Source organism: Pholcus phalangioides, unplaced genomic scaffold (assembly GCF_987345545.1).
Source record: "Pholcus phalangioides strain wild (caught in Gottingen) unplaced genomic scaffold, Ppha-v1.0 ptg000042l_1, whole genome shotgun sequence".
In the NCBI taxonomy this organism is placed as follows: Eukaryota; Metazoa; Arthropoda; class Arachnida; order Araneae; family Pholcidae; genus Pholcus; species Pholcus phalangioides.
Genome location: NW_028301628.1, coordinates 20,699,545 through 20,725,024, shown reverse-complemented (window position 1 = coordinate 20,725,024; position 25,480 = coordinate 20,699,545). Strand labels below are relative to the sequence as shown.

The 25,480-nt window shown below is 40.1% G+C and overlaps 1 protein-coding gene across 1 annotated transcript in view; it reads right to left on the bottom strand.

The window, feature by feature from the left end:
* Window positions 1-325: 325 nt before the first annotated feature.
* Window positions 326-25,480, bottom strand: part of LOC149064632 (ankyrin repeat and fibronectin type-III domain-containing protein 1-like) — a 213,917-nt gene continuing 188,762 nt past the window's right edge. Inside the window, exons 19-22 of the mRNA XM_089254691.1 lie at window positions 15,285-15,437; window positions 14,054-14,205; window positions 12,127-12,227; window positions 326-7,298 (exon numbers count right to left, since the gene is read on the bottom strand). Of these exons, the coding sequence (XP_089110817.1) occupies window positions 6,078-7,298; window positions 12,127-12,227; window positions 14,054-14,205; window positions 15,285-15,437 (1,627 nt within the window). The 3' untranslated portion in view covers window positions 326-6,077. The remainder of the gene's footprint in view (window positions 7,299-12,126; window positions 12,228-14,053; window positions 14,206-15,284; window positions 15,438-25,480) is intronic.

Below are 25,480 nucleotides of genomic sequence, written 5' to 3'. Positions count from 1 at the left end.
AGTGATACATCGGTCTATGGGTAGTTATGAGGCAGTGGATAACAGCATTTGAGCAGGGAATCATCGGAATAACATATCATCATCAAAACCATCCATGTCCCCCTTCCCCACCTCTATGTCTCCATAGGAGATATAAGCAATAAACCGAATAACATATACGACATGAGTTCCATCAGTTACATTACATGACGGAGTGCCACGAAAAATCAATGCAGCATATGGTCACAGGACCATTAATGTCCAAGGATGCCAGAAATGACCCACGAAGTCCCAGTCTATAGACACACTGTCTACCACCGTGAAGGTTGTTGTCACGGTCCCGGGTTCGAATCCGAGGAAAATCATCATTCAGACAGCATCATGTGATTATAAGCAATGGATTTCAGCAGGAGAAGATACTAGATTTAATGCTGCTTCACCCTACATGAGAATTTTGCACATGTAATCGAAACATTAATTAATATAACATTAGTTCTCGAATTATTCGATCTACTAGACCGAATTTCAGATTCTTGAGTACGTTGATGTTTTGTGCTCAACCGGTTAAACCGAGCTCATGCTCGTGTCCAGCCTGGTTCAATACGTTCCAAGATTGGCCATGAGTGTACATTTGTGTGGCCGCTCCATCACTGGTAATTATCCTCAAATTTCGCACGCTGGGGGGTATTGGAAGGCTTGTCGAACAGAACGACCAGGAACTTTCAGCCTCAACCCAAGTCAAAAGAGAGTCGCCTTCCTTCCCGATCTTCTAATCCATCTAGCTGCATTTTGGTCGAATATCGCCAACAGTCAAAACACGGGGAGTGTTCTGGAAGCAAATATTTACCAAGGAACATTGGTCTAGGGTGAACCAGTGTGTGGCCAGAGTATGCCGCTGGAGCTTCATTGCAGTGAGGGAGACATACTGGAAGCAAATATTTTGCGAATGGTTACTGGACCATGCTGGACATGAATGTGGCAGTATCTTTACCACTGAACATTCATGGACGAATTCATAAAGTCTCATGTCTTATATGTTATTCAAATACTGCTATGTTCAAACGCACGCGTGCAACTGCCAAAAACTTGCTGCAGACCGATATAACTCCTTGCACAAATAGGAAATGAACAATCTATTTTGTAGGGCGCTAAGTATGCAGTCCATCTGTGAGACGAATTCCTTTTTATGTCCTTGCAAAAAACGGCATCACTTACAGGATGGCCCAATATAATAACTTGTCGTCTAGGGGAAATACTTTTTTGTTCCACCGATTGTGATATTAAAAAAAAACTGATTTGGATGAATATTATATAATTACAGTTATATACAAATTAAAGCACATATCTTTCATACACGCACCTTAATAATGGATCACGACTGAAACGGGGGAGGGGGCTATGATAAACATCGGAATTTATGAAAAACAATTCAATTTCAAAGAGATAAATCAAATCTCTGCAATACATTTTTGATTCAAAAACTGATACAGTATGTAAAACAAATCAAGTGACAAACAATACTACTGTTGCCGTTGTTAATACAGACAATACATACTTATGATTGTAACGGCTATGCGGGTAGAAAACTTTTACAATGGGAACGTAAAAAATATTACACACACACACACACTCAGTAAAAACCAGTTGGAAGGAGATTTAACGTTTAAAAGGGGACCATTTCTCTCTCTCTCGTGATCCCGAAAGGCATAAAAAACGAAAACAATTCGTTGCCCGAGATGGGATTTTTAGGGCGAGTTCTTTTTCAATCGTGATTTCTCTTCATTCGGTACGAAAATGCCGGAGAAAGCTTCAAAAGGGAGGCTCGATGTGGACATTCACTCACATGCATAAACACAGTGAGTACATAATGGTTCCACAGCACGCGGTCCATTTAATGCGGCGAAATCGTCGGTGTTCCTGTCGCGATACTCACCGGGGTTCCAACCACCACGTTTTTTAATATTGCCAACCACCAAAAGTTCCGTTCTCTCAGATATGCCGGTTTTTTTCATATAACTTTATTTTTATGAAAGAATCGGCGAGGACTTTCGTAATGGCTAGGAATTTTTTCGTCGGAGATCTGCGGGAGTATGTTAACCAAAACTAGAGAATATAAATTTTGGTACACAAAAATAAAACAGACACGAAAGATTCATTTTTTCCCCCTCATTGCGCGAATATTTTAAATGTAAAAATAGATAAAATCAAGGAAAAATACGGAAAAACTAAGAAGGTTCTCAATCCTTTCAGTAATGGACGGTAAAGTACCACTCATTTTTTAGCTTTCCACAACATCCCTTACATAGGTTGTTGGGTGTTGGTATTTTGAAGTACAAAGGATGAATAATTACTTTACGATTACCGCATGACAGCACAAGTGTGGGACCATTAGTTTTCTTTAAATATACTAGTTAATACAATTAAGTTAGAGGTTTTGCCCCTGTAAAAGTGTTTGCCGCATTACACTTTTTTGTAATGAAAAATGCAACCTGCATCGGTCGCATTTGCTCGAATGTAACCGATAAGCTTATTCGTTGCATTTTTCAAATTTTATAACGGAACTTTTACAGTATAATCCGGGACTACTACATGTATAAAAAAATCACGGCCTTTCTATGCAGTAAAATGAATTAACAGTCATTAGTGTATGTATTATTCAACGCATTTGAATTTTTTTCTTTTTATTGCAAGCTTATAGTGCTGACAAAATCTTTCAAGTACCAGGCTAATTAATTCATTATGTGCTAAATAATTGTTTTTGAATCAAAGTTATGTGGACGCCCAGATCGATAAGATACTCGCCTAAAGTACCAAGGGATGTTTAGAGATGTCGCGAGTTCCCGATACCCGGTTCGTCCTTGTCAGAAAATTTCCCGACACAGGGGTTCAACAGAAACGGTGACGTGACCGTAGACAAAGATTGCTACCTCAGGGAGTTCTACACTGAGGGGTTAGCGCACCAACCTCTCAATGAGTATAAATAAGGCTGTCGTTCGGAATCGGCAATATATATTGTAGGTACCGGTGTAATTAGCCCTCGTGTGCAAAAAATGACCGTGGTAAGGCAAAAATGATCAAAATTATGTTTTTTTTTGTTTTAAGCTTTAATTATTAAAAATTTTACTAATTTTTGAGTTTTACATTAGAACTAAAATAACCTACCAAAAAACTTGCATGATAATTATTTCATTTTTTCATAATGTGGTAAAGAAAGGGGAAAACTTTCTCCGTTCCTCAGAAAAGCAGCTCTTTAGAGAGGTGGCCTCTTAAGAAAGGTGGAATAATGCACGGGGAGTGTTTCTTGGAGCAAGAGAAAGTGACTACATGGGGTGGGTCTTTTTTACAAAGATCTTTTTTGTGGTAAATATTTTTAATCTAAAACCGAATGTTTTCATATCAAAAAGTAAAGATTTACGCTTTTCCCCCCTCATTTGAGCCTTCAGAATGATTATAATTATGCCATCATTATGAAGCTCAGAAGAGGAATCTAATTTTTGTAAAGAACTATTGCACACATGTATTGACGAACTTTATTCTCTATTAAAACTCTCAGAAATCTAATGATCACCTAGGAAACAATTTCCGCAAGAAATCTACCCCCCTACAGCAGGGGTTCTCAAACGTTTTCCACCCGCGGCGCCCCTGTGCCCTATTCAATGCTTATCCGCGAGCTCCACCGGCTCCCCAGAGCTGTTAACAAAGAATATTTTCAAAAAACCTTTGTCAGGGTGACCGCTCAGCGGTCCCTCTGACAAAGGTTGGAGGCGCATAGTTTGAGAACCTCTGCCCTACAGATTTCAATCGTTTTGATATGACTGCTTTTTATTTCTCAAGGCGATATGTTTGTCATGAATCGACCCCTTGATAAAAAAACAATGCTCCAATCCAGTTAAACCCTCTCTTTTCTCATCGAGTGTAAATATTAAGTTTGAAAGAAAGTAATGTCTTGAAATGAGAAGCAGTGAAGAGATGTTATTCTCAAAACTTGCGAAGTCAAAAACTCATATTCTGATATATTTTCCCCTTTAAACAAACAATTCCCAATCGTGCAAGGTGGTGAGTGGTACTTTTAAAGGATTTCATGCACCTCTGGAGTTGCTGACAAACAACTTCAGGGGAATGCCACCTGGATATGGTCTATGAGTCTACGGATTTTCATTTTTTAAAGTGCGCGAGAATTTGAATCGAAGTCCACTGTTGGCGCGGCATAGTGTAGGAGTTAAAACCACTAGTTTAAGTAGTCGACATTTTTTATTTTATGGTTTTTTGACATATTTCCTTGTAAGTAAATAAACTGGATGCGAAGAAGCTAGTAAGTGCTTTTTCCACATCATCTCTATTTTCTTCCCATCGAGGAAACACTGCACGAACAAGAAAATACGGTTGTCAGTAGGAACAATGTCTAGAGAACATGCTGGATATGGGAAAAACTCACAGCCAAGTTCTCTCGGATTTTGTTACAGACCATTATTACAAAAGCATTGATTTACTGCTCCGCGGTGAAGTTTATGAGATACTAAAACTCCACTATTATTCACTTCACCAAAAGGAGGTGCGTTTCTATTCCCGTCTGTATATTTCCCAAAGAAGTACGCACACAATCATTCAACTCTTTTTCATTGTTTAAGTACATCCCGTATTTCTGGCAAACTTTGAAGCGCTTGCATGTCTATTCAACTGCACCGATGTCTTCATAGCATCCACGTTGATCCTTTAATCAATTTAGAGAGACACGAATTTGAGAAATTGACATTTTTTTTCCGATCGGGGAGGTGAAGTTTCATATCTTACTTATTCTTCCGATTTTAAACCTTGACCCATACCCTTGCGGTAAACCAGCTTATATCCCTTGTGGGGACAGAGCGGAGGTCAAGGTTGGTCTATTCTTCCGATTAGTGCGAGTATTTTACGGAAGTGCGGCTATCACTACTAGACCGTACATGCAACTCATAAACATTCTTCTGAGGGATTGCTGACGAATCGGTGCACGCTGGAAAGTGCTGTGTATCAAACGTAAAGACGGGAGGTGGGTATTATGTGTTCGAGAAGTGGACTTCCGAATTCGAGGGCAAAAAATCGGTATAGGTAATTTCCTCTATGTATTAATCGTCGGTTTTAAACGTTCATATTTCTATTTGCTGGTACAGTTGAATCCCGTTTTAACGAATACCATTATAGCGAAAATCTCGTTTTAACGAACACTTTTCTTATCCCCCCCACATATAAGTTTACATAGAAACAATTCTAGGTGACCTGGAATTCCTTTATAATGAAATTTCGTTTTAACGAAGTAATTCCTTCGGTCTCTTGGCGTTCGTTATAATGGGATTCGACTGTAATAGTTTACAATCGCTTTGTTTTGTATATTACTTAAGCATACCTACAAGTTACCTTGAAACTGAAATGATAGTGTTGTGCGAAATTTATGAGCTCTCTAACTAGTCGTGCGTTTTGTTGTTGTAAATAAAAAATCGTGTTATCAGACATTACTTTCTTTCTGACACTCGATATAATTCAGCTCAAATTTACTGGTTTTTTTTTTCCGTTTTGAACACAGCTGCTGAAGAATAAACTCCACGGAAAGTTGAGGAAAACGAGCGAACATTGGCGATGGTGAACATTTCGCAACTATATCACATACCCGACAACGAGCTAAGTTTTCCGTCAAAGACGACAAGGCCTTAATGCAGCTAATTCTCAGGATTTGTGTTTCAATTTCTAGAAACATTGGCCATAGCAGCACCTAGCTCTTGTTTGAGAGCCAAGAAACGTTTGATAAAATGCTCTCTAAATGGATCGGCTTTAATTGCTACGAAACGCTTCGAGCAGGCGGTTTGTTTGTTTGTTTGTTTGTTTGGAAAATTATTTTGAGATTTCATTTTACGCATCATCACACTATATGTTGTTCTTTCTCTCTCTCTGTGTACAGTTTTTGTCCGATCCGAATTTCAAAACAAAGAGTAGCGCTACTATGCATGATTACAATATACTGTACATATGTAAAATGTGTCCGTAGAACGTTTGTATAATATCCAAGCTACAAAAAGGAAAAGCTCGTTGTTTCAGTTTTTCGACTGGCCCTTCAACGAATAAATAATTTATGGCCTTTCCTTCAGCACAATTTTTCCTCTGGTCCACGGATTCTGCACTGAGAAAGGCTGGAAGTTATCGGGGAGAACCTTCTCTCTGTGTTTTCGACATGCGACCAAATAGAATTTGCCATCTTCTGGAGCCGAACCGTCGTCGTCGCTAAGTTTTGCCTGCGAGACAACTTCTTCGATGATTTCGCGGACGCATATCTGTGGGTCGACTCGCAAATTGACTGAAACTTCGAGTTCGGGTTCGCTTCGTTCGACGAAAACTTTCAGGAAGTTCGGTTCCGTTGATATGTCTTCTTGGGGTGAAGACTCCTCCGTTTCACTTTCTTCACCGAAGAAGAATTCGGCGTCTTCACCTTCTAACAGGTCATCATCTGCTTCTGGTATTGCCCTGAATAGGAGACCTTCGTCTTCTGTGCTTTCGTCGCTGGTCCCTTCTAAAGAGATCCGACGACAGTCTTCCGCGTTCGTGGGCGTCTCATCCTCACCACTTGCGCCGCTCTCTTCAGGCACTTTTATTTCTGGCACGACGCCTCTAGCATCGACGACATTCATTACGATTCCGTACTCGGACAGAAGAGACTCGTCATCAACCTGAGGAGCGTCGTCGCCTCTGTCATCCTCGACCACGCATTCCACACAATCCGATGACGTAGTTTCCGAATCTTCCAACTGACTCTCAACTTTTAAAGTTTCCATCGACTTGGTTTCGATGTTTGTCGTAGACAGGCATAGACTCGACGACGACTGGTCGTCGTCCGCGTCACCACCCTTCGAAACTTGGATCAGTCCCGACGTCGAGGCGCATCGCCGCATCTCGCTCATTGCCCTACCTTCCGTCAAAAGGTCCATCGAACCCGATTCTGCCAAAGAAAAGCTGGAACCAGAGCTAGTTATTTTAATGGTTATTAGCTCTCCTTCTCCCTTCTTATCGAACGATCCTTTCATTCCAGAAACGTTGCAAGGAACCTGCAAAGTATGTCGCAATGGTGGAGATTGTTGGGGACTGGGACTCTCCGACATGCAAGGCGATTCATCCCCCGGTGCATCGACGAGCAGGTTTTCGAGAGGAATCCCTAGGCAAGGCTGCTTCTCGCGAGCAAAGTTCAACACGTCCATAAGCCAACGCATCGACCTCCACGTGTTGTCGACTTGATTCTGAAACTGTTGCAGCTGCCGCAGCCTGGACTTTGCCGATGACAACTCCGACGACGAAAATGCCTGCGAATATGAAAAGAAATGAAAACGGTTTCAATGTCACAAATGGTTTCGTCTTACATGCGTTCCATACCACACAATTATCATTAACCTTTTTAATTTTAAAGTAATTTCTGTAGAATCGTTGCAATTGCCGTAGCTATTCAGCCATTCTGTTTAAGCCTTTTGTTTCCTATTCTCATTCTTTACAGTTACAACGGGGGGGGGGGGTTTCAACGTATGACCCACGGGCCACATTTGGCTTCGGAGGATCTGTCCAGCCCGCCAAAAAATTGCTAAAACGATTGAAAACGATTAAATTGAAAAATAATTCGATAAAGCTCGCAGGCCACTGAACAATTTTGTTTACCCGAAGCCCTTTGGAGCCCCCTGTTTTCAATACCAATAACCACAATGTTAATACCAATAACCATATGCTTAAAAAACCGTGGGACTAAACCAATATAAAGGGTGCATAGATAAAAGGGTGTATAGCATTTTAATGGCAAAGCCTATGACATGCTCCTAGAGGTAAACACCCCTCCCCCCCAACTAGCAAAAGTATCCAAATAACGTGTAGCATTCAGATATGTCACTCACGTTTCAAGGGGTCGTATAGTTATGAAAAAAAAATCAACTTTTCCACATTCGCCGTGTCCAAAAACCAAATTAGAAAGTTGTTGCCCTGTCCCTCCTGACGTCAACAAAAAAAATTGCGCATTTCTGAGTGCAATATCCACGAAGATATTCAAATTCAAAAAACGGGGGAAAGCAGGGATAAAACAGCATTAAATGCGGGTAAAATGATTTTCCCAGCATTTAATGCTGTTTTCCCCCCGAACTTTCCTCCGGTTTCCCGTAGGTGCCAACGCCTGCTGCGAATGCGCTACGAGCTGCTACCAGAAGACAAACCGTCACTCCGAACCTGTATTCGGAGCAGCTGGAACATGTGCAACAGAGCATTTAAGGCAACTTGGTAAAAAGTGCTGGTAAACCGATGGTGGATTTCTATGAGAACTAAACGCATTTGCTGTTTGCTTTTTTTTTTTTTTGTCTTGAACGTTCAAAACAGATGTGAGAAGTTTTTTGGTGACTTTGTAAAATCACGGGTATAACAACAATGCCTATACCAGATTTTTTTTTTTGACGAGAATGACCATTCACTTTAGGTACCTTAATACATATTACCTGTAATTAAATTCGCAATTAAACTTACGCAATAAAAGGTTAATGTGACATGTAAGAAAAAACGGTTTGAGCCAAACTAGCAAAACAGAAATACCTTGTATCAGGAGTTACCAACTTAATGGAATGGTCACCTGTAGCGTCACGAATCGCACCAGGGGTAACGCTCCGGCGTATAAGCCGCACGAGTGAAGTGACTCAGTATATAAGCAAATGTCTCCGTCACAAGTTATATGATGAAATACTTTTACCCTGGTGCATTTCTTCAAAAAATGATATACAGGGTTGGCAAAAAGTCCGTAGAAACTATAAAATTTAATAAAAACTAAAAATTACCGAAATAAAAACGGTTTACAGGGTTAGCATCGCTAGGTCACGGGAATTTTTTTAAAGACAGGAAAAAACTAAAAAAACAGCCAATAGGTGACGCTGATGTAAACAAGTCAAAGAAAAGATACGCAAATAGCGGACAGAATGCCTCCAAATCGTTTATTACAGAAGTATGTGTTACATTACACATGACCACCACCACCTTTGACCTTTGAAGACCGGATACACCCCGCTTCCCATCTCAGAGAGATATCGAAGCGTTCCCGAAGGATGGGTGTATCCGGAAAGTTTTATTAAGAACAACATAACATGACCACCTCAGACGAAGGCAGCAAAATAAAATAATTTACATAAAAATTGATCGTTAACTCCTGAAGTCATATAACAAATAAATAAAATCTAAACAATCAACGCCAATGGGCAATCAAAATTATAAACGGGATTATAAGATGCTGGTGTATAGCCTCCCATAAGAATCCAGTAATCATCAATTGATCGAATGATTGCCGATAATCTTGGTATATAAAATTTCGAATCACTGTGAATTAGTCGCAGACCATCATCGTCTTGGCCGCAAGTCGTCACCGGAATCGTCACCGGGTGAACTGAGATCAGCACAATTCACTATATAGCCGAGTAAATAACACTTAATTCGTCCTTGCCATCGATGACTTGATTCATCTCATTGCAGGTGAACTTGCTTCTGTTTTCCATTTATCGGTTACTTTTGTTGACGCCGACGTGGTCGAAGATCATATTTCCTCTTAAGATCAATCGCTGGGGCTTTTGCCGGTTTGAACTCGTCATCGCTCCCACCGCTCAGACGCGCACTTCCAGTCTTCTTAGTATGTATGCGGTGTAAGTTGTTATCGAGGAACAATATAATCCACCGCACCCGAGCAAGGCCCATAGGGCTCTTCAAAACTCTTTTTTTGAAACACAGTCGACCGTTTTCGGGAATAGCACCAAAATGAAATTTTTTTGTATATGGGCAAGATGTCAGGTAATGCCATAAAGATCCAATCTCACCACACGCACACATGGCGATGTCCGACTTCTTGAAACGTTCTAGATACGTCGGTAATGGGCCGTGCTCAGTTATCATGATCACTTTCTCTCTAGACCAAATGGAACTATTCCAACGGACGCGTTTCTGTATCTTATAGGCATCTTTATGTGCATTCTTGTCCCATAGCTGTTGCCACTTTTGTAACAGGTCACTTTTTAGCACGTGTTTGATGTGACTGCGTGGTAGCAAGAGTTGTTCTTCCGTTGGGAGATTAAGAGCATCTTTGGCCAATCTGTCCGCAATTTCATTCCCCGCTATTCCTGCATGGCCTTTGACCCATTTGATACTGATAGACGGATGGTCGTATAAATGCTTGCGTATTCGCCGAGTATTTTCATGTGGAGTGCGCTGATCACGAATCGCATTAATACTAGACGCGCTGTCAGTATATATCGTCGTCTGTTGATTCAGCTTAATCGCCCATTCTACTGCAGCTAGTATGGCCAGAACCTCCGCCTGAAAGATACTGTCCCCTTGACGCAACCGTCGACTCCAAGCCTCTTCAACAGATCCTTCTGCATTCATAACTACGTATGCACAGGCCGTGGATGTCTCTGTTTTTGATCCGTCCGTGAATATACTAATAGCTTCATCCGATGAGCATTGTTCCGTACCAGGCAGTGGAACTTAATTCTGTAACAAGTCCACACTGGGATGATGAAGCCAACTCTTATTATTCCCTTCGTAGGCATCAGGTGTTATAAGAATTCCGTCCATCCAAACCTCCTTACCCAAATGCAGGATTGTAGATCGACGAGCGTCATATTCAACATATAGGCTGAGCGGAGGGTTTCCCGTAGCAGTATACAGAACATCATTGGCTGTACACCACCACCACCACAGGGGATAACACATTGCAGGCGCGAGTCACAAATCCAGCAACGGCATAGTGCAGCAGATCCACATACGCGGTTTACAACGGTGAACTGATTGTGGATTAGGAGCGAAAGTTCTTATAACCGTCTCATTTGCATATTTAGACCGAAGGCACTCGTACCAGCACCACCTATCGGCTATATATATATATATATTTTTTTTTCCTGCTTCAAAAAACTTTCCGTGACCTAGTGATGCTAACCCTGCAAACCGTTTTTTATTTTGGTTATTTCAAGGTCTTTATTCATTTTTAAAGTTTCTACGGACTTTTTGCCCACCCTGTATGTATATATATATCAGTATATCATCACACGCACTGGTATTGGTGAGTTCCGACAAAAATTAATTAATTTTGTAAAATATTGTTAATTTTCTCTCTCTCTCTCAACATAACAATTTATATATGTATACATTTTTTTGGTTTCCAGCTAGTATGCAGATGCAATGCACCAAAATGACAGTTTCTTCTGATTATTTCATCCAATTACATCCATAGTTTGAATTTTACAGGCAAATATTATTATTTTTCTTTTCCTGCATTATTCTGCAATTGTTCGTTACCCCTGGTTTGGCAACCCGTGAGGCTGCACTTTTTCGAATAGACTCTCCAGGAATTGATTCTCGCACCGGTAGACTTCCAGAGGAGTTTTATTATTGGGATCAAAAGTGTGTCAAAAGCCAGTCGCTTGTAGCGACAGGCGTCGGAGCCGAGGGTGCTGAGGTTACTTGAGCACCCACAATATTTTGTGGCATGGGTTTGAGCACCTGGAATTGATGCAAAAATCAAAATTTCTCACATAAAACTCAAGACAAGCAGGTCTGAAATACTTCCGATGGTCATGGTTGCAAGGATAGTACTTACCATCGGAAATAGTTAAACAAGTGATGGTACCAAGATAAGATGGACTAGATTCGCATGGACAAGGTAGACTACCGGAAGATGTGAAAGGATGCACACACCCACCATTACCTGGTGTTCATGTATGTCCATAATTATTACACGGATCCACATTTGCGATATATGGATTCTTATTACGCGCATGAGTTACCTTCCTTACAAAAGAATGCCGGTATATTGATTTGAAAAATTGTCAGTTTGCTTCTACGTAAAATGTCACCAACCTGCCATCTCGAAATTTAGAGATCAATGCTTCTTTTTTCAACATAAATAATCATTCTTGAGGTTGTGGAATTAACCTCGGTCAAGGGTACAAAACGAACCCCATATGACATATTTTTGCTCATTTGAATTGTTAGGGATTTTTATGTTTAGCTTATTGTATTAAATGCAGAATGTGATATGGATATTAAACACTAACAATTAACACGTTAGAATATAACAAATCGGAAGGGGAAAAGTACACTCGAAAAGAATAACTCGGAAGCACATACCTCTCGATGGAAATGGTTGGCAACGATCGTGTCCATTTCCAGAATAGACGAGATCCGAGAATATCTGCAGATGAATAACGGCTGATATGTGTTCATGTGTACTGTAATGAGAATAAGATAAGAGTGTTTTTTGAGTAAGAGTATGTACAAGAGAAGGCAGTTGGCAAAAGTAAACCACAGTTTGGAGCTTCTCCAAAGAGAATAAAGGTAATGTCATGAGAGAGAGAAAAAGCAAAACACTCTCTACATACTTATACTCATAATACAGAAATATCTATTACCGCGAAGAGGTTTCACGGTAATAAAGAACCCAAACGAGTTTTTCCTTTCTTTCTTTTCGCACAGTAAAGACCCAACAACGATTTTTGGTAGATACGTCAGAATCAAAAGAGTGATTCATATTTATTTTTGCACGAATACTAACAATAAGGTGCGGAAATCACTTAATGATCAATGATTCGCCGGAAAACAAAGAGACCAAAATATTTTATCTCAATACAATGGTTTCCATATCCTGAAACAGTGTTTTTCAAACGATACCCAGATATCCCGTGTATACAAGGATTCAAATATGCGCTGCATCGTACAAGGAGTCCTGTAAATTTGTAAATAGTTTAAAAGTCTATAAAAATTGAAGGAATTTGTATATTTGAACGCGGTTTGCGAAAAAGTTATTCTCAAGAAAGAGGGTTTGTTTTGGTGAAGAAAACGAAATTTTATTTCAAATTTTTCTAGATAGAGAGGATGCACGAAAGCAAATCACTAGAAATATGCAAATCAGAATCCTATAAAACTCAGGGTGTACGATTAACAGCGCATTTCTGAATTTTCCTGTTGCTGCCGCTTACGTGAGGGTTTTTTTTTTTTTACAATGGGATGTTGACAATGGTGCATAACCATTAATGCATAAAGCACTATTGATGAAGTTGTTTTACATCCGCCATGAATCACCGACTGAAGCTTCACGAACGTTTCAAGCACAGAAAAGATTGACAAAGGTTCAGGTCTAATCGCTACTAAGGACTTGTTTTCAGCGCATCTAACGACAAAAATTTGAACTGAATTATTTCTTGTACCAAAGGAAATCCCCCCTTCGTGAGAATAGATAGATAGATAGAACCGCTCACAACCCCGGACTGATGCAAAGCACCTTACTTCCGTTACCTCAAAAGAGGCAGAGTTGTGTCGGAAAAGTTAGCAAAGATTTATAGTGGTGGCTCCCCTTGCCCCGTGCGCGCAAGTTTCGAATTACTCGCGTCGTTCTCCCCATGAAGACAGCCATCAACCAATGCAACATACAAGCCATTTGACAAAAATGGGTGACTGAAATCCAATGACTAGGGAGAAAAATTGCACGTGCGCCCAGTGGCACATAAGGGCCGGAGACCGCAGAATGGGATTCCGAAAGAAATGTGGAAAATACTTGTGGGCAAGAAAGAAGAAGAAGAAGCTGGCATGTTGAAGTGGGAGAGCTTTGAGAATGGTCAAAATACACAATGTATACAAATTACATATATACAGTGCCTCGACTATGACGGGAAACGAAGAAACAAAGCCTCCGTCCACAGTGCTGAGCAGTTTTGTTTGCCTGTCCTATTACAGAATATGCAATATACACACACACACACAGAGTGAGAATAACATTTTTTCGCAAACCACATTCAAATATACCAATTCCTACAATTTTTATGAATTTTTAAACTCTACGAATATTTATGGGATATACCCTGCCTGTATATTCAATAATTATTGAAGGGGTGGGCGTCGGCTGCTGCTCCTCCTCCACAATTGGAGATATTGAGTACCCTGAGCTTCCTTTGCCTATGTTCGTACCTATACTTGATGTATCTCACTACTCGTCTCAACTTACGAACGTCTAGTAATACAAAAAGAAGACCTAGATATATATATAGAATGAGATACTCACTCATTTCGAAAACTTGTACAGGCAACCGGATACAGTCATCTCGTTCGGTGACGTCTTTTTGTCCGGGAACGGAACAGAAGCTTTCTACTGGTGGCAACATCAGAATCAGGGAAACGTCCGAGTTCAGCTCGACTACTTCCGCGTCGTACAGCCTACAACAACGACACACAGCGATTCACACGTGTTTGCGTGTATACAGGGTGTACCATAAATTTGTAAATAGTTCAAAGATTCATAAAAATTGAAGGAATTAGTACATCTGGATGCGGTTTGCGAAAAACCTATTCTCACGAAAGGGGATATATATATATTTTTTTGGGGTACAGAAAAAAATTAGTTTGATTTTTTGTCGATAGAGCAAATCCCTAGAAATATGCAAATCAGAGTACTATAAAATTGAGGGTGTACGCGAGATTAACAGGTCATTTGTCAAATTTCTTATTACTAGAGCTTAAATAAGGTTTTCATTGTGATGTTGACATTCGTGGATCTAGTATTAATGGTTGAGTTGTTTTACCTTAGCCACGAATCACCAGATGAAGCCTTACAAACTGTACAAAATAGATTGAAGAACTTGATTTTCTCTGGAATGTAGCGCTCTCTATCAACAAATATATTTTTTTTCTGTTTTAAAAAAACCCCCCTTCCTTTGAATAACTATTTTTCGCAAACCGCATTCAAATATACCAATTCCTTCTTTTTTTATGAATATTTTTAAACTACTTCCGATATTATGGGACACACCCTACAATACATTTATAATTTATTCAGGGCAATCATAAAATAATAATAACGATAATACGATATATGATTCATTTCGTCAACTCGAAAGCTTGTCACTCTGTCACTCATGCGAACAATATTTGCAATGAATCATAGGTAGCATTCCACAAATTATAATCAATTTATGAACTGCACAATTTACTCGAAAGCTGAGACAACCCAAAAGGGTTCACAGCTTACACAGTTAAGGACTGACACGCCCCCCCCCCCTTCTGGTACACTCTTGGTTCTGTGTTATTCCCGTCTTCAGCTAAAAACGAATTCCCGTGACGAAATACTCCATGGAGTCCACAGTACAGGGAGTATTTCGCGCATGCTAATATTCTTCGTGTTCCTTCTTGGCGCCCGGTGGGTAGTTAATGGTATTATAAGTGGAATGCAGCTCTAGGTTTCATTGCAAGTCCGATAATACTATCGACATCTCTGAGGGACATGTTCGGATGTGTACCTCTGAACGATTGCCTGGTCAGGTGATACGTCCAACAGAGACAGCAGACTCCTGGCAGCCGATGACAGTAACCTCTGGAATTTAAGCTGACACTCCGTAGCCGATTCCGGTTTGTGTTCGTTCTTCAGCTGTTTTATCCAACTCCACTCTTCACTGCGAGAGAAAAACACGGGATATAATCACCAATGTCAACAATTTGATATTTATTTTTCGGTTTATATAAAGAAAGTGTTAGAATAATTAAGTCTTTCTTTTTCAGGTCAGTGTCACATAGTTCCCGTACGAATAGTTGGAGCCCACAGCTATTCGGACTTCCAGACGCTTCATCCACATCTGGTGTGAGGACATCTTCAACGGCGACTGAAGTCACTAATCAAAATGACTTTGGCTACTGCGGTTGGCCAATTGTGCGATTCGATAGTGTCGTATGCAGCTTAAACCAACCCCCTCTATGAACACCGCTAGTCTGTTAGCTGCTGTCGTCACCATTGACTGGATACATCCTGTCATCAACAAACGGTGTGGAGTATTTTGAACCATGTACATGTTACGGTAAATGTGATGAATCCGGTAATTATACATAGTCGCCGAGTATTTTGTATATTTGATAAATTTCCCTAAATTAATCACTTTCACTGGTGCTCATGCATAGTACCCAACCGTCGTTGGTAAATTTAATAAGTACTATAATGTTATCTCTTATGCGATTGTGCATAATAAGCAAACGTCGCATCATTGGTGAACATGATAAATCGTACTATAAGATATACCATGCATGATAGTTCATACATGTAGTGTATCATAATATCGGGATACGATAGTAAAATTTGTTATCATTAAATCGGGGGTCTGAGTATGTTCATCACATATTCTAGAACTCATTTGGAATTTTGTCGTATTTATCGAATTCGCCAATTGCACTATGGTAGTATGCATAATCACGGATAAAAACAATAAATTTCAAGTATCAATTGCATAATCACCGATAGAAGTGATAATGTTTTCAGTATTTATAACATTTATCGTAACATTTCTTGTTAAGGCACTGGTTTCCAAAAGTTAAGCACGCGACAGTTTATATGTATCATTACGTACCTTTTTAATCTTGCCCCCCCCCCCCCCGGATTCGGTTAGTGGAAACACAAACACGTGGTACTTGGGCGTATAGGCCCTTCACGTGGAACCTTCGGAGTACAGTACTGGCAGATATTGTCTAACCAACTGACGCTGCAGCCATGGATGTAACTGTTGTGTAGGTCGCTCGTCGATTCCGCTTCGCTACTATAGCAATATATAAATTATAAAAGCAATCCCAAACAATACATAGTTAGTATACTAGTCCCGGCGAAGACCAGTAGACTTTTCTTTTAAAGTTCATCTGCGCATAATATCCAGAAAAAAGTCTTTCCTGTATGTAATGTAAATTGAGAAAAAATCAAAAATCTCCTTCACTCTCGCTAATTCCCATAGCAGCAAAGCGGAATCGACAAGCTACCTCCGCAACCGTTACATTCATGTTAGCAGCGTCACTTGGTAAGACAAACTCGCCAGTACTGTGCGTTGAAGACTTCACATGAAGGGACTGTGTGACCGAGCGCCAAGTGTTTACGTCCCTCTAATTCAGAGGGGCAAGGTTAAAGTGGTGTTGTATGTTATATAAGCCGTCACGTGCTTTACTTTTGGAAGCCAGTATATTTTTAACCCTAAAATGCTGCAAAGTGGCGTCATAGTCGAGGGTGCTGTGGGAACCACTGTATTTTGTAGAAAAAAAATTCGAGCACTCTCAGAATTAATTCGCAAATGAGAGTTTCTTGCATAAAACACTTCCGACGCCTATGGTACTGACTTATTTCAAAGAATCGCATTCTAATTCTATGCTTAGTTGCATGCGCAAATATGGCCAAATTGATGCACCGTTTGGAGACATTGGAGAATAAACACTCGTCATTTGGCGAATTATATCTTTTAAATACTACATGCCAAATGCAATATTTCGTCGTGATTTGGCACAATGGCGGTCTGAAGCAGCAACCGTTATCTAGGATAGTGCGAGTGATAAGTACTTAATAGATACGCAGTGATGGAACCTAATAGATACGTAGTGATGGAACCTAATAGATACGTAGTGATGGAACCTAATAGATACGTAGTGATGGAACCTAATAGATACGTAGTGATGGAACCTAATAGATACGTAGTGATGGAACCTAATAGATACGTAGTGATGGAACCTAATAGATACGTAGTGATGGAACCTAATAGATACGTAGTGATGGAACCTAATAGATGTGTGGTTAGAAACGAACTCAAAAAATAGTTGGAGCAATAATGGAACTGAACTGCCTTCGCTGGAACTTTTTCTCTCGAATTAAAGGCAATTGATCTAGAATTGATTCCCAATCATCCCCGTTGTCTCTCAATGATAAACTTATTTAAAAAAAAAACTCAATACTCTTCTAATGAAGTTGAGCCGCGCTTCAATACCAGAAATTTGTAGTCCTAGAGGAAAACCAGCAACAAATCTCAAATTAGAACAAATGCACTTATCATTCGTGAAATAACTCACTTAGCAGTTCGGATAATCGAATGTAATCCAACATTAACATGAAGCTGGAATATAGGCACGTGTTTTATCCGTAATTAGCACCCAGGAAGACTTACGCCCGGTAAAGTAGTCACATCCATCATTTCAGGGATGTATGTCTATTAGAAGTGTGAGAGGTAGTTTTATTTTATTATTACGTTATTTGTTTCGCCGGGGACAAGCTGAAGCTGTAGTCTGTCTCCTCGTACTCTAAGGAAATTGCTCTTTTGTTTCTTTGACCCTGCGTTGTATGGAAGGTTGATAGCCGTCTCGCGTATAAAATGCATCTGCCGTCGAAGAGTTGTGGCTAATAGCTTTTTGCCTGCCCAACAAACATAAGACGACGAGACGGTGTCTTCTTGTTCTTCTTAATTCGATTACCTCCTCGCTCCTACTATAACGCGTAGTCAGGTGTGTGTTCGTTCCTACGAAGAACACGCCAGATGATGGCAACACCCATGAAGCGCTGCGAAGTAAATTACATTCTATACTTTTTCTTTCTTTCTTTCTTGTATTTATTCTCGACATCGTAACCAATTATTACTCAGTGTTAACCCAATTTCGTGTTGAAGGGACGTCAACGTGTGACTTTGTTTTCCTCACTCTTGTCTCTTTAGGCCTTTCCCCCCCCCTTTCATTTTAACGCTAAATAAAGCCCGATATATTTATCCCGTTTTAGTTATCCTCAGATAGAAATTTTAGCTGCGTCGAAAATTCGAGATTAATAACTATCTTAGGTCCTGCGAGTGTCAATAATGAAAGTGCTGAAGGGGGTTCGGCTCTAACATTTGCAATTACTGTATCGGCGTGGTGAAACTGTGAGGTCGTGTAGGCATCATACTGTACTCTCATCTCGAGGATCCAGGTTCGAACCCCGTTCGCGGCACAGTGGTAGGTTGAAGCTGGTTTTCTGCGTTTTTCCAACTTCGAGGCTCGAATAGGAGCCAGTCTCCCGTTTTAAAAAGGTTCTCCGCAAAAAACAGACAGACTTCTAACAATATATTTACATAACATGAAAATTTAAGCATTTGTCATTTTCTATTGAGAATGTGGAAGCCTAGAACACGGAACGAGCACAGCTTTGACAACATAAATACGTTAGGGCCACGCATATGCATACAACACGTTCCTCCATGTACCGATTCGTTTGCAAGTCTGTAGAGGAATCTCTCTCCAAGACCGTCCATCCCTTTGGGAAAGAGCGCAAACCATCCCAAGATAGTCTCTATGGGCGGTCAGCGGTCATGTCTGACTGTCAAATGCAGACCGTGCCCGGGAGGGTCTGTACGTCAAGATGACCCTGCCAATGGTCAGCGGTCATGTCTGTCTGTCAAATGCAGACCGTGCCCAGGAGGGTCTGTACCTCAAGATGACCTGTCAATTCGACACTCTGTGCACAATGAGAAAAGAATCTTCATCTGTACTCTTTCGTCATGCGTTCGGACAGTCTCACAATGTATTTTTAATGTCTTTGGCCCATTATAACTATAGTCATTCCCCTTTTTAGTTTAGCGAAGCTTCGTTTCGGGAAGGTCCTTGCACACTGTGTTCTGTGTTTGTTAAACGGAACGGTTGCAATTTTATTATTGAGCTGTTACATTTTTTTAGAATTATCAGTCATTATTGTCATTGAAAATAACAATAACATGGTATATAATCTTAATTATTATACCATCTTTTAGGGGACTGACGTTATGGTCTCGTGAGCCAAAAGTGCAACAACCCTAGAGCAGTGTTCTTCAACCGCTGGTACATATGGGATCTGAAAATTCGCCTCCGACATTTCGTTCCGCAGGATGTTTCATTCCAACATTTCGCCCCGGACAGGGCCAGGTGAGTGAGTGACTGACTGTATGAGTAAAGTGATCAAATGAGTGAGCTGGTGAGCGAGTGAGTCTCGTACTCATCTACTCACTCAGTCGGCCACTCAATACAATCAATCATACGGTCACGCACCCAATCACTTTGTCACTCATACGGTCACTTCTTCTTCTTACCAGGCAGGGACCTGGCTCTGACCCGCTAGGGATATTTGCCATTTACTCGGCTGAGTTTACTCGGTCACTGAACCCACTTGGTCCCGTCTAGGATCGAAATGTGCCGGGGATGAAACGTCGTAGACGAAACACCGGGGGCCCAAGTTTCTTTAAACCGGTACATTTCACCGAATTCATACAGCCGCTAAATAATTTAATATTTAACCCTTTAAATCCGACATTAAGAAAAGTAGAATACGAATAAAATTATAATAAATTAAAATAAAAGTATGAATGTAATGACAATAATAAATAGTTATCATGCGTAAATTATTTGGTAAGTCATTTCAGTTCTAATTAGAGACAAAAAACAATGTTTTTGAAACAATTAGTTAGTTCAAAACAAATTATCTAACCTGGTACCTTATCCCTTTCAGAAAACTTGTAGGCAATATATTCAGGCCTAGAGGAGTACGCAGGTATAATTTTGTAACGATTGCATTTATACAGTTTTAATTTTGTGGGTGTGCGCGCGCCCAACCTTGAATGCGGGGCTCGATTTTAGGTAAGTTTTTAATGCAAAAAGTTAAAACTTATAAAGAAGAAAGAGATTAATTAGTGTACAGTCAAAAAAATAACATAAAACATTTTTTTTTTCCAGAAATGTTTTTATATCCCAAAAAACTTTGAAATGTTAATTCATTTCTTTGAAAAATAAGAGTTTCCGAAAAAATAAGCATTGGCCAAAAGAGAATGGATCGGCCTGTGCGGTGATGCTAGCTAGTGTTGTGTGTGAAAGAAGGTTCGAAGTTATCCTTCCAGGGATATTCCTGAGCTAATTTTCATTTTACTTATCGTTGATTTTCATCGTTTGAAAAAAGAATTTTTATGTGTGCCCAGACTCAGTCGGAAAGGGTTAAAGTACCGTCAGGATATAAAGGGTTAATTTAAGTGTTATACTATATTATACTATCTTTTTCATTTGTGTATAGCAGGTCCGCAAATTATTTCTCCCATTTGTTTAGTTTTTTCACTCCTCCATTTCTAACCGAGAGACATCCAGGCTCCATCACTCGGGTTGATGTAAGCACATTGTCAAATGAGAACTGGTGTGCGTCCGGAGATTTATTGAATATTAAAATTTCACTGTGTGGCAGCAAATAAAAATTTTTATACGTGGGTAGGTGCAGTCGTGCACATCGCCAGTGAGTTCCAGCTAACATAATAAAAATAAAATGTGTTAATGAAAACAATCACACATGTGTAAAATCAGTAATAAATCAACTAAAAATTCATTTTTGACCGGTGTGCAAATTAACTCCTCCGTTTCCGCCGGCCGGTAAAATTGTTCAACCAACTATCACCGGTCCGCGGTTTTGAAAATTTCGAAATACGCTGCGCTCTATATAGATCGCCGACATTATGACATCGATGACAGAGCTGCATTTCAAAATAGCTAATGCAAACCGAAAATTAAAAAAGTGTCCAATTATGCTTACGCCGGGATTACACTATAAAAGTTTTGTAAAAGTGCTTTTATAAAACTTCAAAAATGCAACCAATAAACTGATCGGTTGCATTTACTCGAATGTAACAGATCATCTTATTCGTTGTATTTTCCTCGTTTTATACAAGCACTTTTATAGTGTAAATCCAACCGACTGCGCACATCTAATAAGAATCTCGTTCAACGATTTCTTCCGAAAAGTTTAAAACAAAATGTTAGAAAAAAAACGTTTTAAAAAGTGTTTTTAAAAAAAAGTTTAAAAAATGTTATAAAAAAAAATCGCGGTTAAATATAACCTTTCTTTTACTTACTGAAGAGAGGAAACGAGAAAATTCGGTTGTGAGGCGGCGTCCAAAGAATAATTAGTGTCTACAGACGGCGTTGGGAAAAACAAGAATAAAGAGCGTTTTCCCAGGGCACCTATAACAGATACCGCCAATATCGTTTGTCTGAAGAAAATACACTTCGCCGGTAGCTCGTTAGAAATGCTATTCAGTTTGTTACCCCCCCCCCCCTCCTGCTCCTCCTTGGAATTTCCATCGAGAAAAGAACGGAATTCCAATCCGGGAACGGAATTTAAGAGATTCATCGAGATTGCGTCCGTTTAAAGCAAAAAATAGCGCTAAACGCTTCGTTTATATTTATGATGAAGTCATCTTTTATCGATTCCTGAGAAATTTCCTTCAAACCACTCCCCGACCTCGATCCGGCTTTTATGAAATTTAGAATCGATCGCTATTGAAAAATTGTCGATGAAATTAAGTTAAATAGTATCATTGGTGGTGATTAAGAGCATAATCTGTTACGGTCAATGTGTGTGTGTGTGTGTGATATAAACATTTTTGGTTATGGTTATTATGGATAAATAACCGGATAAGTTTTTCTCTAAATTTACCACTTTTACGGTAGTTATGCATAACACCCAAGCGGCGTTGGTAAATATGATAAATTCATATCTTTTCATATTTACACACATTCATATTTACTAATACATATTGTCATTTTGTCATGATCACTCGTGCTGTCACAAAGTTGATCGCTAATATGGTCACTCATACGGTCAGGCACTTGGGCACTCAATAGTCACTCACACACTCATATGTACACTCACACACTCATATGGACACTCACCCAATCACTTGGTCACTCACGCAGTCAGTCACTTGCTTAGTCACTTACTCGGTTACTCATACGGTCAGAACAAGCGAAATGTACCGAGAACGGAGCGTCGGGTGAAAATATGATAAATCGGTCCCATTGATGTGATAAGATTTATTGTTTCGATGACCGTACTTGTGAGCCAGAGTCTGAACCGGATATAATGAACTCTGATTTAACGAATTTTTCCGAACATCCCCGAAATAACTCCTGTAACTAACTCTTATTTGACGAATTTTCAAACCGGACCCCGATATAATGACCTCTCATTTAAAACATTTTGCGATCGTACCCCGCTATATTACGAACTGCTATTTAACTTTTTTTTTTTAATTCAACGAATCTTCACAAGTTTTTGTGCGCGCGCAATCATACCCCAATATAACAAACTCCTATTTAACGAATTCCACAATTGGACCTCGATATAATGAACTCTTATTGGATAAATTTACCGATCGTAAAATCATATTCATCAAATTACAATTAGGGCTATTATGTGTAATCACCGGTAAAAACGATAAATTTCAAGTACTTATCAAATTTACAAGGTACGCACGCTCTTGGGAATTATGTATATTCACAGGTAAAAGTGGTAATTATTTTAGCATTTTATCAAATTTACCAACACGCCGCTTGGATATTACGCATAATCGTTGGTGAAAGTGATAAGTTTATCAAACTTACCGAGACGATTGGCGATTATGCATAACGATCGATTTATCACATTTACCGTATCATATCGATATTGACCGATGGGAAACCGTGTGTAAACAAGTTTCTTTTCCAGAATACAGATGATAAAAAAAAAAGAAGTAATTATTGTGCTGTGAAAACAAATCAATAATCGGTCGGATCGATCTGCACATAATTATCCAAGGTTCGCTACTCTGTGAAGAAAAACAAAAGGAAAATAGTTTTGAAAAAAAAATAATCTATCTCTCACCAGAGGGCGCCTTTGCAACTACTACTCGACCTTCCATGAACCTCGTAAACATTCCTTCGGGGACCATATCCAGAAAAATCTCCTTCTTTGATATGATATAATCCGGAAAAGCAACACATTTCCCCAGTGTCGCCGTCCGGGGCGTATTAACTGAAGTGAAAGAGAACGCGCTGCTTTATATATGGCAATGTGGTGTTTGTTGCATTTGAATTTTTTGTTATTATTTAACAAACACCTTCCGGACACACCCCTCCTTCGGGAACGCTTCGATTCTCTCTGAGATGTGAAGCGGGGTGTTTGCGGTCCTCCAGTGACCAATGAGGGCTGCAACGTCTCCTCCCAGTGCATCCCGCTACTATGCGTGTTTACCCGGGAAGAGGAATTGTGTCTCTGGTTAGCGCACTAGTCCAGTATGGGATCCGGAAATTTGGCCCCCACACCCGACGTTCCGTTCTCGGTACATTTCGCTTGTTCTGACCGTATGAGTAACCGAGTGACCAAGCAAGTGACTGTCTGCGTGAGTGACCAAGTGATTGGGTGAGTGTCCATATGAGTGTGTGAGTGACTATATGAGTGCCCAAGTGCCTGACAGTATGAGTGACCATATTAGCGATCAACTTTGTGACAGCATGAGTGACCATATTAGCGATCAACTTTGTGACAGCATGAGTGACCATACACACTTGGTCTTTCATACAGTCACATACTGACAGCGTCACTTACTCATACAGTCACATACTGACAGCGTCACTTACTCATACAGTCACATACTGACAGTGTCACTCACTCATACAGCCACATACTGACAGTGTCACTCATTCATACAGTCACATACCAACAGTGTCACTCACTCATACAGTCACATACTGACAGTGTCACTCACACAGTCACATACTGTCAATGTCACTCATTCATACAGTAACATACTGACAGTGTCACTCACTCATACAGTCAAATACGGACAGTATCACTCACTCATGCAGCCATCTCCACTCACTTGTTCACTCATACAGTTACTCACGCATTCACTTGTTCACTCATGTGGTCACTCACCCTCCCACTTTGTTACTCATACGGGCACTCACCCACTCACTTCGTCATTCATACGGTCACACACTTGGTTACTCATATGGTGACCACACTTAATCAGTAATACACTTAGTCACCAATACGACCATTCACTCATACACTTAGTCACCAATACGGCCATTCACTCATACGGTCACTCACTAACTCACTAACTTGGTCACGCATCCTCTTACTTCGTTATTCCTACGGGCACTCACCCATTCACTTGGTCACTCATACGATCACACACTTGGTTACTCATATGGATATGGTCACTCACTCACTCGGTCACTGATATGGTGAGGTCAGCCGAAATGGCCAACGCGAAATGTAAGGAGTGAAATTTCCGTGATCGAAATGTACTGTGGACGAAACGTCGGAGGCAAGAGCACCCTGGTTCGATTCCCGCTAGGGACAAACAACTTCTCTTTCCGGAATCGCTCTCGACATTATCCAGAAAATTCTTCCGGGAAATTTCTAACGAGCTAGTTATATGTAGGAAACACGTGTTGTGCGTGTGTCAGAGTTATACAGTACTTGTTTTAGTTTTATACTGGTGCCGCCATCTGTGTCATCATTTCGAGGTGAAAATGGCAAATTCTCATCAAGTGAGGCTAATATCGTGTTGGAGGTCTAGCAGTTGCTTTCTACGGAGAGTCTCTGCCCTTACAACTAAATGCGCAGAATGATGAACATAATATTTATTTGCACCAATGGTCCGAGTGTTGGTCGTAGCTGTAGAATCCTACTCGGAATAGACCAGCTTATTTTATTCATTTGAAAAAAGTTTCTCCGCAGAGAACAAGCAGACCTACAACATAGTACTTACATAACATGAAAATTCGAGCATTTACAATCTTCAATTCAAAATATGGAAGTCAGATGGCGACACCAGCAAACACACGAACGAGCACAATTCCGACAACATAAACACGTTGGGGCCACACATACAAGTCAGAA